Below are 12,964 nucleotides of genomic sequence, written 5' to 3' on the forward strand. Positions count from 1 at the left end.
TCAAATATACATAACAGGTCAATAACTGAATTTAATATAGTCAATACAAGTATGTACATGTACCTAATAACTGAATTTAATCAGAAATCAGTGTTACCATTTATAATTGTAACTTTTAAAAGCAAGTTTTAACATTAACATATATCCTGAGTCAGTTAATGATAAAAATTCAAATTGCTATATTGTAAGTTGACATTTTGAATCATTTTGCTATTTGATTATTCAATGTGGAAATGTTACAGATAAAGAGTAATCACCAGCTAATCTTTTCTTCTCTATAGTAGCCTGTTCTTCTTTTGTAAGCTTATGAAATGGTCTATGGTCACCACCTGGGATCTGGGAGGGAAACTGTTCATTCTCTAACTGCTGTTGTATTCGATTAAACTCACTTCTGGATGCAGGCACTGTAATAAAATAATAAGTGATAGCACCTAATTAGTATAATATACTTGCAGAGATTGCAAAGCAACAAATGTGTAAGTACAGCCTGCTAAATAAGACTGTAGAAAATAAAATATTCAATTATATGATTTTCAATCATTATGCTTGATCTAAAAACATGCTATTTGAGACATGGAAGCAAGGCAAACAAAAGAAAACAACAGAAATCTGTAAAATGTAAGTCAATATTAAAAAGTTGCATAATAATACCTGGAATGTATAAGAAATCTTTGAGTAAATGCCCACTAGTGATACCTCCAAAGCTTCAGAACATGGTTAAAATATAAAATGATGCAGCAAATAGGAAGTTATTGGTGCTCATGTCAGAAAGCAGATTCCACAATAAGGCACAGCTATATAAAGATTGCCTAAAAATACCATGACATTGTAACAAGTAGTTACATGTACTTAGAAAACTGTGGTAAAAAAGCCGAATTCTATTCTAATCAAAATTATCATTACCAATAATTACAATCAAAATATTTTTACTCCCCCTTAACTTGAAAAAAAGTTAAATAACACTTACTACACTCCCCTCTCCACATCCACGGAAGCTTCCTTTGACACATTGCTCCAGGTTTATTATAATCACAGGCTGCACATGTCGCTTCATCCACTATAGCTGGAGGCTAAAAAGGCAAATGTAAGAAAATATCTTTTATACAGCTAAACCTAACCCCTAAAAATGAAAATCTTCTTAAACCAGATATTTTTGGAACCCCTTCATATCAGTTTCAAAACAAATTGAAACCAGGTAAACCGAATGATTGTCTTATCCAAACAAATTCTACAGTACAAAAAGGGGTTAAATGTAAACAGGTGTTACTGTATAAAGATACCACATTTATTGTAGATAAGTCCTGCAAGCCACAGCAAGAATTTTCAACAATCAACTTTTTCAGAAAATTCCAAAATGGAATGGCATTTCTCATAGACATGTCATTTTAGTACAGCCAAAACAATTTCTACACATGAGATTAAAATCTAATCCAGGATTCAATACCCACTTACTCTCAACAAATGAATATCTTGCACAAAAAAAAACATGTAGTTGCACCCATTGTCATGCAAGTGAAAACCCTACTCATACAGGGAGTTGACACTAGACAGCACCCAAAATCACTTACAACATATGCCCCATCCATATAAAGCAACACACAAAATTTTAACCAATCCATCCACTGGAAGCCAAGATTTGCAACTGAATTTGGTTGGACAGAATGACAAGGTGATTCCAATATACACCCAAATAAAAGTGGGAGTATAATACATATATACAGCAGAAACAGTATTTTTTTTATTTTATCATCAAAAACAGCATTCATGTATGAACAAGATTATCAGTTATATCATGCCATAAATATCAACAATAATAAATACAAAAGAAAAATGTGAAATTCTATACCCATGTTTACTTACAGTAAGGAAGAAACAAATCTTTCTGCATAACATACCTGTAATCTGTTGGTCAGGATAATATTAGGGTACATAGCACCAACATCCAGATGATAAATAATAGGGTTCTCAAGTCGATTGGGACAGTCACGTAACATTGACAGTCGCTCAACAATATCAGCACATACTTCATCAAAGTTTGTGACATATTCCATAGGAATCTTTTCTTCTACTTCTATGGCATGTTTCATGGTGTTTTCTACTTTATCTATAAGATTTTGGAACGCCTCTGGAACCTTTACCATGAAATTAAAATAAAATCAATCAATTTCTTATTTCAACAACACTCCAAGATATATTGGAAATAATTTTCGCTTGAACATCTGCTGTTTTGTATTAATATCTTTTTAATTTCACACTTGAAAATTGAGAACCATTTACCAGGCATTTCATGCATTAAATTATCAAACTCTAATTAAAGATGGGTGTGCAAACCTAACGTCTCTTTTGGATAAAGTTGCTGCTAGGGGACTGATTATAGTTACTGTATTTAGCTATTAATTCAACAATGCTGGTAAAAGACTAAAGTTGATTTTATCCTCACCATTCTGAATTTACATGGGATATCTGCCCTGAACACTCCAGACTCCAAAGCTTCTACATGACCTCCTACATAAGTCTCGGAGTCCAATACATGTCCATCTTCTGTCAGTTTGTTCCAGATCTGTTCCTGTTTGTTTGGGTAGACAATGTTAGCATGAAAGGCTTGGACCATCAACAAGGCTTCACATAGTGTTCCAGATCCTTTCCTCAAAACCTGTTTTAAAACGAGTAATATGAATTGTATAACAGAGCACTTTACCACACTAACAAAAAATCAAAAGACCATATTTTATATATTTAACTTATTACTCTGATTGTATCACATACATGTATTTGACTTTATTTCAATTGTAAGAAGAATTCAGGGAAAATTAGTTAAAAAGTTTTTCTCTTATTTGCAATATAAAAAAAAGTCCGAACTTCAAACCTGGTACATTGCATTAACATATTTTTCGATAATCAAGAAGACAGGCATAGAGTTTTGTTACTATTATCACAGAGACTTTGCAGTTTCCATTTTGAAAATAAGAACAGAGGGACCCAATCTTATAACTCAGGATATTCTAGTGCAGTTATTAATCAACAGAATTCATGACAGCACTTCAATCTGAGTAAAATCAAAAATAGATTATTTAAAATACACAAGATATTTATGACTTTAAGTTCTCATATTCTTAGTACAAATAAGTGCTGCACCTCTCAATTTTGGTAAGCTTGGACATTGGGTTACATACATTTAAGAACAAAGTAGTAACACTAATAATTTTCTACATGTATTAACTAACCTCATCAGGCTCCATTGGAATAATGGTACACAAGGCAAATATAAAGGGATGGACATACTTCATGTACAGAAAGTAGGTGGCTACAGCATCAGACACGGAGTAGTTAGCTAACACCTAAATAATGTAAACAAAACTTTTAAAAGCTAGTAAGGAGATGTTCACTCCACTGTTTCTCTAATAAGACAAAATCAAAGAGTTTTGACCCCGTGCAGGTCCGGGTGTCAAAAGAATAGGCCTGCATCAGCGCTAGGCTTGTCTTAAAAGGCAACAAAATAGTGCTCAGAAACCTAGCTGGGGGCTAGGCGCTCTGCCCACAGAGCAACTGGGCTGTGTGCCCCAGGTGGTGAAATGGAGTACCCCTGGCGTGTTACATGCTGGGGTTGTCAGGCTATAATACAGAAAATCTGACTGCAATCCATAGTGGTGCACCGTGTTGGGAAAGATGCCACATTCTTTGCACGTTAAAGAACCCTGCTGTGGTATTCAATAGGAGTAGGAACCTTTGCACTCCGCCAGAGGCTAAATTGCCCAACCTTACCCATCCCTCCCTTTTTCTAGTGGCAATCAAAATTTGTCGATCCTATTATCCTTTTATTATCCTTCATTTATCATCCATTTCATGTTCATCGTCTGAATATAGCCGAGATATTACTGCTCGGACGTTAAACCCCAACAATCAATCAATCAATTAAACAGTTTTGGGTGGTAATTTTACAGTTTCACAAAATATGGCAAGAATTAACAATTTCTCAGAAATATGCCACTTTTAGGCATATGAACAAGATCCTGAAGATTAATTTCCTTGGGAGTCTGAATTATCAACTACTTTCTTTTCCATCACAGGATATTAATTTGGTTAACCTACGACAGAGAAAAGTTTTCAGGAGTTACTTTTTCCTTGATTTAGAAAATAACACAAAAACTTGAAAAGAGAAATCTTTCACAATGCATGACTATTTTCTAAGTGTTGTTTTTACGGATTGTATTTACTTGACACTGTACAAGCATACATATAAAGTAACATCAATAAGCAATCCTTGTAACTAACCTGAGGTTCTTCACTAGCCATTCTACACATTTCTTCCGGATCAAGTTCTACAGGATCATATCTCAACTTAGCCTGAAATGGTAAAATGATTAAAATTGTCATATTCTTGCATGTATAGTGATTGCACTAAAGTTTGACAAACTGAAACTGTTCTTCTTTAGTATTACATTAAAATATTTTAAGAAACAAGAATAGCTTTGTGGAAAAAAATGTAGAAAATATTTATCTTCTATTTGTAAAAGACTTGCCTTAGCAACAGCTTTCAAGTTCTGACTTCCTACAGGCAGATAACTGTCTCTCTTTACCCATCTGAAACAAGAAAACAATGACATTAGTCATTCACTATCAAATATTAGCACAATCAATAGTATATTTCAAAAATGATTTAACCGTCTTTGTAATAATCTTCACAGGCAAAAAAAGGGCAAAATAACTTTTTTTGTAGTATTTAATTGAGCTGACAACCTTACGTAATAGCATCCAGGAACAATTTTAAAAAATATATATATATTGTTAATAACAAAAAATAACAAAATGTCTTATACAAGGGTTAACATCATCTGTTTCCATTTGAAAATACATGTAAATAGAATAAATAATAAAAATACATGTATCTACTTTTATTCTGCAAATTATGAAGAACCCATCAGGACAGAAAAACAATGTACACATGTATATTATTCTGTTCATTAGTAATTTATTTCAAACAAATAGTTGTAGAGAAAACTGTTACAGAAAAATGAATTGTGATGGAAGAGCAATTGAGAGAATCAAGATACTAGCAGAAATCAAAAGAATGCAATTCAGGGACAAAGACCAGACATGGAAAACAAACACACACAACAAAGAACAAAAATAATATGTACAAAGTAACAAAAATATATTAGCAACTCTGACTGCACTAAAAACTGGGAGCATGGACCAGGAGCATAGGTAGGGAAGTACAAGGGTAAAACAGTACAACTGCTTAGGAGTAGGGGTATAAAACTACTATTCAAGGTCCAAGTCATTGTTTTTATGCAAAGCAAACTTTTTATAAAATGTTTAACACTATAAGTACAAACTGGACACTGTCATCCTGATACATTTATTATCTATATACAGTTGCTACAAGCTTAAATATCATATATAAACATTAAAGTGAATTGATATTTACTTGAAGCAGTCCATGTGACAAGCTGGTCGTGATTTGTATTCTCCCTGGTTATCCTTCTGGAATCCTATCTCTTGGAACATATCTATATCATGCATGGCTGCTCTACCTTCTACAAAAGGCCTATAACAAAACATGATACATTAAATATCATACACTTACCTATCTTTCAATTTTTGGGTATAGTAAGTAGAGTCCAAATTTACCTTCAAGAGTGAAAGATTTTTGACTTTTTTGCATTCTATATAAAAGGTCTATTAGAAGCAAGGATGATTTAACGAGGTCAATAAAGAAAGCGGAAATTGGCAAGATCGGGAGTAAATATACAGTAAAAAAAAAAAAGAAATGTAATGGTAAAATCCAGATTTGAAATAGCGAAATTTCTCTAAAAAGTGGAAAAATCATGTCTATAGAAGAAAACGAAAAGACCTCAAGATTAAATGTTTAGTATAATAGGTCAAGGACATAGGTAAAGTTCAGGGGTTCTGCATCAGAAATTAAAGGTCATGGACCTCATAGAAGTGCTAATTTCAATCCCTGAATGACATATTCAAGTCAAGATAAAGTGGGTTCTCTTTTTTTTTCAATGTTTATCTAAATATCTCAAAATTAATTTTGTTTCATTAATTATCATCTTATCCTTCAAAACAAAAATGTTGAAACAAAAACTAAGTACATTTAAATTGAACACAGGAAATTTATCATTCAAATGTTGTTGTTTTTTTTTTTAAATTCTTAATAAGACTTTTAAATACTTTTTGGAAGATAACTTAACAGGTATCATATTTGTGGATAACAAAGTATTCATAACCGTTTATAAAACTTTATCACTATCTGCATTTTTGGCCATATATAAGGAAGATGATCTGTTAAATCCAGAATGTTGTGATTTTTTAACATAGGTACTACAGAGAGATTCACAACCCATAGAGCGTAATTCATAGAAACTACAGACATTCTGTTAAAATAAATACCTCTGAAGTATTTGATAACAGTTGTAATAATACCAATCATGTCTTACCAGTCAAAGAAATCACCGTTGTAAGTTACAAAGATGTGTGGCTTAACATCAATTATATGGTCAAAGAATCTCCTCAGTAAAGACACCTACAAAAAAAGAAAGAAACAAAAAAAAAAGGATTTTTTTCCAATCAAATAGTTGTTCACAAAAAACAAAATTACCTAAATCTTGTATAATTTAAAGATAGATTCCATGATACACATGTTTACTTCATATTTTACGTCTATTTCTTTTGTAAACAGGCAAAAAGTAAGCTGGGTTGTGCCATTTTTTTCCAGCTCTGCACATGTGAAATTTTACTAATTTTAAAATGTATCATTTAAAGTGAAAATGTGTAATAAGGTAAATTTTTCTCATAAATATAATATAGTTTATAGAAGTAATTAACCTAGCATTGATGAAATGTTGTGGTATAAATAAATGTACAATACCTCATCTGGTTCATTGAAAATAATGAATGGCCCTTCAAATTCTGGTCTAGGAGTGTACTCAAAATCTTCTACATCCTGAGATACTATTTCTCTATTGGTAATCAAATATCCCTGAAATGATTGAAATAGCATCTAAATATTGCAGGTAGTCATGTAACAATTTAATCTTGATGATTGGAAGAATTATTCCAATAAATCCAGGTTGTAAAAATCTCAGCAATTTCTTTCAAACAAGAACCAAAAATGCTTGAGTTATATAATACATGTGTATACCTAAGGTCCAATAATAGTCTCTTGTATTCTGTACTAACAGCCAAATTTTACAATTTCGGAAAATTTTACTTTGTATTGAAGCAGTTATATTAGACCATAAAATGCAATCAAGTGATGAAGACCACACCTTGCTCCGTGTAGTAAAGAATAGCATCACAAAATGTATGAGAAAATGTACTAAATCTTAGTGTGTCCATACCTGCCCATCAATCATATAGGATATCATCATAACTTGATCTGTTTGTACATCAGGAAACTTCAGAGGTAGTTTAGTTGTCTCTATATCATAGGCAAATACAACAGGGTCCTTAAATATAAAGGGAGATAACTTGTAACATTCTAAATTCATCTACAACAGAGTCAGGTCAACAGTGGAAACACTGTCATAATAATCACAGGCATCATTTTATTGAAGATAGTGTGACAATTTTGCAGTATTTGTAAAGACTTTCATGGCAGTCAAAATACATTGTTTAAAAATCATATTGATAAATAATAACATAATGATAAAGAGTTGCGTCTAGAAATGTCTACCCTTCATTAACAACACAAATGATAAAAAAAATAATTTTGAAATGTACCCTACACTTTAAAAAAAATCAAAAACCCTTAAAATAGATTATCTCCCTTTCGAGTCCTCAAATAACATTGCTCAACCAGCATATACAAAATAAAAATCTGTAGAGTGGTTTAGAAGTTGTTCTAAAAAGAAATGTGAAAAAAATTCTTACAGGTCTATCTACAATATCCTCCCTGAGCTTTATTTCTGGTGGTTGGTGACCACGACCCCGTACAGAGTACCAATGTCCTACAAAGATCTTCAAGTCAATTGAAACTCTTGTGTGATAAGGCACATCATATTCTCTGAAAAGAAAACATAACCTTTTCAAATTATCTTAAGTTTTATAAAATCTTAAAATAAACTTTGACAAAAATCCTAGAGCATTTATATCAGAACATCTACTGGAAAATTAAAAGAAACTTATATAACTACTGATAAAAAATTTATTCAATTCAATTTTTTTGTTTCTTATTGATACAATAACTGATCCAATATGAAAATCTTAAACATTGACTTACCAATCACACCGTTATTGACTAACCAGTCAAATATGCCATATTGCCTTGTCTTATATAGATTTCAACTAAGCTTACGTAAGGATATAAATACTTCTTTTAAAGTGATACTTGGGCATAAATTAAAGAACCATCAGTCCTCTCAATGTTTGTTGCATTGGTTCACTCTGTAAAATCTATCGAGGAATTTAGTGCAACAAGCACCCTTAAATCCAGATGACACAGAAACAGTTAACATTAGGCTGGATGGGTAATCGCCATTTTAGTGTACTTTTATTTTACATATATAAGTTAATATCCTATTGTTAGTATAACATAGTGCAAACAGTGTGCAAGAAACACAAGTTGTAACATATCAACTATCAAATTGTCAAGCCATTCAATATCAGAACACATAATTATCTTATTTACTGTAAACATATTAATTTCAGCGATATACTAATTTTCATTATTTTGGCAGTGGACAGAAAACCACGAAAAATAGTAATTGCAAAACGGATTTGTTTACACTATATATTGCTAACCATTTTTTGATACTGTGAAAATGAATACTCACGAAAATGTTCATTTGACAGAATTCATGAAAATTAATATGTTTACAGTACCACATTTTTACACCTGGTACATTGGTAACTATCAGTACACAATAACAAACCAAAAAAATTCTAAAGGGCATTTTATGTGGGTTAATGATCAGGAATAAAATTTCACTATACAACACCTGATATCAACAATATTCTCCATTTGATCTGTAACTTTCTTTGATTCGCTGTCTTCATCTCCTTGCAGAAAACTGAAATCAGTAATATCAATATAAACTTCATTATTATCTATATCAATAAAATGCAATATAACAGAAAATAAGATATAACTGGAAATAATGACAGTAATCAAATTTTTCGTACTAAATTTAAGGGTTACAACCCAACCTAAAATATTGAAACTATAAGATGAAATTTCAATTTTGTTTACCTTAGGTAGCTGTTGAGTGTAGTGCTGAGTTTCCTAAGTACAGTTTTAGATCATTTAATAAGTGAGAGGGAAAATAGAATCAACAATTTTGACACCAAACTGCAAAATTTTTTGTAAAGCAAAAAATGGCCTACATTATTACAAAACATTCTACTTTGGTGCATCATTCTAACAACATATAAGAATAGTGAAAACATTCACATCTAAATATTTGCATTTTTTCCCTAATTTGAATCATAGTAGAATTTGGTTGACTCAGGCCTATATAAATCATCAAAAAGAGGCATGTAATTTTGTAGAAGTAGTTCTAGTAGCAGTTTACTAATGCAGGAAAAGTTTCTATATAGGTATTATGAGACCGCATACTAAGAGGGGGATGTAATAACCACAATTATTATATAGATAGCAGTGATTTACTGATTGTTCCCAGTGTAATTTTTTTCGATAATTCACACTGTGAAATAAATTTGGTAGTTTCACTCTCACACTTGCTCCCACCAAAATGTCACAACACAAATATCAATCCGCTGTTCACAAAATTTTAAATTTGTGTTGAAAATAACTATGAAAAATGGAGGAAATCTATATAATAAATAGGATAAGTTCCGCACACTCGTTAAATCTAGGTACTTCGGCACTCATGATCTTATTTTGGTTATTCACTCTTTCCAATTAATTATCCTATTATTAATTACAGCAAACCATAAAATATTCATTATATTTGTGGTAAGACCTGTCACACAAATACTGTTATTTTCTAAGGTTAAGATATGATATGGAAAATGATTGCAAATTTCAAACTATGTGAAAGAAGACTAATTAAAAAAACCAATAAAAAAGATGTAAAAACTTTCTGGTTAGCAGTCAGTTAGTCCATACCTAGATAACATAGCTGTGTACACTTCACTGGATTTTTCTCTTTCTTTGTTCTTCCTAACAGCTGGCTGAATTTCCCTTTTGACTTTCATCAATTCATCTACAGAGATGAAGGACAGTTTGAGGTATGCTCTCTTCAAACCAACCAGATGGTTTGGCTGAAACATAGAAATCTTTAAAGTTAAAAAGTCATAACATTCAAACCAACTACTGCTGCAATAAAATAAGGGCAGATTTGAAGGTTAGTATATGACTTAATTCATTGCCAGTATTGTAAAGATTCCGTGCCCAATTTTATAAAAAAAATCTCAAGGTGAGAATTTCCTCAAGTCCTGTGTTTTTCCTCAAAACTTCAATTTCAAGTGATCTGATTGGCTGAAATTTAACTTAAGGAAGGATCTGAGAAAAATCGCAATTTGAGATGTTTTATGAAACCAGACCCTGATATGGCCAGTTATGATGCCAGATTTACTTTTTACAAAATGTTACATAAAACCAGTCAGTGGTATGTTACTTCAGCATTGACATCTGAGGATAAATACAGATCTTTAGTTTAAAAAGCAGACCTGATCAACTCCATACTTATCAATTTTTTAATACTGTGGAAGTATTATTGTTCGTGGGGTACCTATTTTCATGGTTTTCGTGGGTCTGGTAAACCACGAAATTTTATTCCCAACAAAGAGGAAATTTCCCATTTGTCTGTGTGATAGATTTCAATCCACGAATTCAAGAATCCACAAACTGACATATTTTTCCTAAACCACAAAAATTGGTACCACAAATAAAAGTACCTTCACAGTAAAGCAATAAGGATATAACATTGACATACAATTTAAGAACTACTTTCAATAATAAAAGTGTCTAGACTGAAGAAATAAGGTTATGGCTGTTCCATTCATGATAGAGCTACCAAGAAAAGACACTTTTCAACAGGGGAGTCACCCATAGAAGTTCTATTGATGTTCTTTATTAAACTCTGTATCTTGTCAAAAGACCTGAACACCCATCCATATACAAAGAATGAAAGTGTCTTGCCCCCATCCCTTTTATTTTGCTGGAACAGCCCTTATGCAGTGAAACCTGTTAAAACCAAACACCTTTATGACTGTAGAATTTGTTCACTTTAGATATTTGATTTGTTTACCCAAGTTCAAAACACATTTAAACAGATACAAAGGGAATTAAAAAAGTGTCTGGTTTAGACAGGTTTTCGTATTAGGTAAAGACACCTTTCAATGCACATTAATCATCCAATAACCTTCTGATGAAACTATAGACAAGAATTAAATATAGAAACTTACCAAAAAATACAAATTTCATTGATAAAAGAATAATATAAGTTACCAATTCTAAATCTTCCTTTTTGACTGTTTCTACAGAAGCTATTTTGCCAACAAACTTTTTTGTGAGGTATGATGCCACTTCTCTTTCACAGTTGGATCTTGCTGCCACAAAAAAATAAGGTCGGAAAGGTAAAGTAGCCTGCAACAAAAATAAAAAAAATATCTGTTAAGGTTAAGTTTTGATGTTTTGTCAGCTGTATCTAGTTTATACAAATGTTCACTGACAGAAATTTTAAAATCCAGTATCTCTGAAAATGCTTTTTCTTCAGTCTCTCTATAGCATTTTGAATCATCACGTGTACAGTCAAAAATCTATTCAGAATGGTATATATTTGTCTATATGTTACCTTAAATCTACCTCCATCATCTTGTAAGAAATAATAATCCACAGCGCTGATCAACTGTTTGTTTTCATCCAGAATGTCTGCCTTAAAAGATAAAATACATTATGATAAAGGAAAAAAGTGTTAAAGCAACTTGTGTGCATTAAATACATGGAACAGTATAATAAATGAAACATTTTCAGAATAATTTACAGTAAAATTATTTGATACACAAGAGAACAACTGCACTTTATTGCAATAAACAGGCTTTTCTTAGGAGCCTATTGACAAAACAAAACACAACTTACTGGATGCATATTAATGAGCCAACCAACACGTTCCTTCGGATCTTTGTAACGTTCAAAGCCAAATTTTCTGTCAATGACATCATTTTGTTGTGACCTTTGTAATCGCTTATCAGATTCTTGTCTGAAAAAATAATAATGTGTATGTAAAAAAAAAAGAAACATACGTACTTAGATCACTGGAATATAATTAGCTCTCTGTTTTTCATATTTTGTTCTGTAATAGTAAAATTTCACATGGGTATTCAAGGACATTAAAAAAAAACATGATTGCCTCAGTTTTCTCAGGGTAACATGCTCGTCACCAGTGTGGGAGATCATCGGTTTGATCAAAGCCCGATCACAACAGAGACTTTCAAATTGGTAGTCACTGCTTCTCCACCGAACACACAGTAAAAGCTCAAAAACTTGTTGAACGTAATAACATTAAAAATAGCAAAAAGATGTCAAAGAAGAGCAATAAGTCCAACATGGCTAAACAGATTTACATGAAATTTGCCCACAGACAAATCTCATTATGCAGAACACTTAAACTCCAGGATGTGGCTAAACCATGTAAACATAATGGTTTTGGAGATATATGCGAAAAAAAAACCCTCTGTCTGACCATTATGTTCTATTTTTAGTTAGAGCGACCATGTTTTACAATGGCTCAAAAATCCCCACATCAATTCTATGCAGAACACCATAAGAAACATTGGTTCTAATGAGTCTTGAAATTGTCAGAATATAGTTAATACTAACGGCCTTGGAGATATATATTAGAAAAAACTGTTGTCGGACCCAATGTTCTATTTTTAGTAATGGCTGCCATGTTTGTCAACTAATATAAAATCTCCAAATCAGTTCTATGCAGAATACCTAGTTAACATTTCATATCAAGTTTAGTTCTAATTGGTCAAGCATGAGACAGAG

The 12,964-nt window shown here is 31.9% G+C and overlaps 1 protein-coding gene across 1 annotated transcript in view; it reads right to left on the reverse strand.

Annotated features, from left to right (window-relative positions):
- LOC148616500 (DNA polymerase epsilon catalytic subunit A-like) overlaps nt 1–12,964 on the reverse strand; it is a 54,823-nt gene that overhangs the window by 35,065 nt on the left and 6,794 nt on the right. The window contains exons 2-18 of the mRNA XM_088583600.1: nt 12,053–12,173; nt 11,769–11,849; nt 11,423–11,560; nt 10,079–10,233; nt 8,949–9,020; nt 7,882–8,014; nt 7,350–7,457; nt 6,878–6,988; nt 6,447–6,532; nt 5,429–5,548; nt 4,521–4,581; nt 4,273–4,344; nt 3,225–3,338; nt 2,441–2,653; nt 1,896–2,132; nt 968–1,070; nt 258–404 (exon numbers count right to left, since the gene is read on the reverse strand). Coding sequence (XP_088439726.1) covers nt 258–404; nt 968–1,070; nt 1,896–2,132; nt 2,441–2,653; nt 3,225–3,338; nt 4,273–4,344; nt 4,521–4,581; nt 5,429–5,548; nt 6,447–6,532; nt 6,878–6,988; nt 7,350–7,457; nt 7,882–8,014; nt 8,949–9,020; nt 10,079–10,233; nt 11,423–11,560; nt 11,769–11,849; nt 12,053–12,173 — 2,072 coding nt within the window. The remainder of the gene's footprint in view (nt 1–257; nt 405–967; nt 1,071–1,895; nt 2,133–2,440; nt 2,654–3,224; nt 3,339–4,272; nt 4,345–4,520; nt 4,582–5,428; nt 5,549–6,446; nt 6,533–6,877; nt 6,989–7,349; nt 7,458–7,881; nt 8,015–8,948; nt 9,021–10,078; nt 10,234–11,422; nt 11,561–11,768; nt 11,850–12,052; nt 12,174–12,964) is intronic.

The sequence above is a fragment of the Perna viridis genome, chromosome 5, assembly GCF_037379345.1.
Source record: "Perna viridis isolate PV_CMFRI_1.1 ecotype Kerala chromosome 5, ASM3737934v1, whole genome shotgun sequence".
In the NCBI taxonomy this organism is placed as follows: domain Eukaryota; kingdom Metazoa; phylum Mollusca; class Bivalvia; order Mytilida; family Mytilidae; genus Perna; species Perna viridis.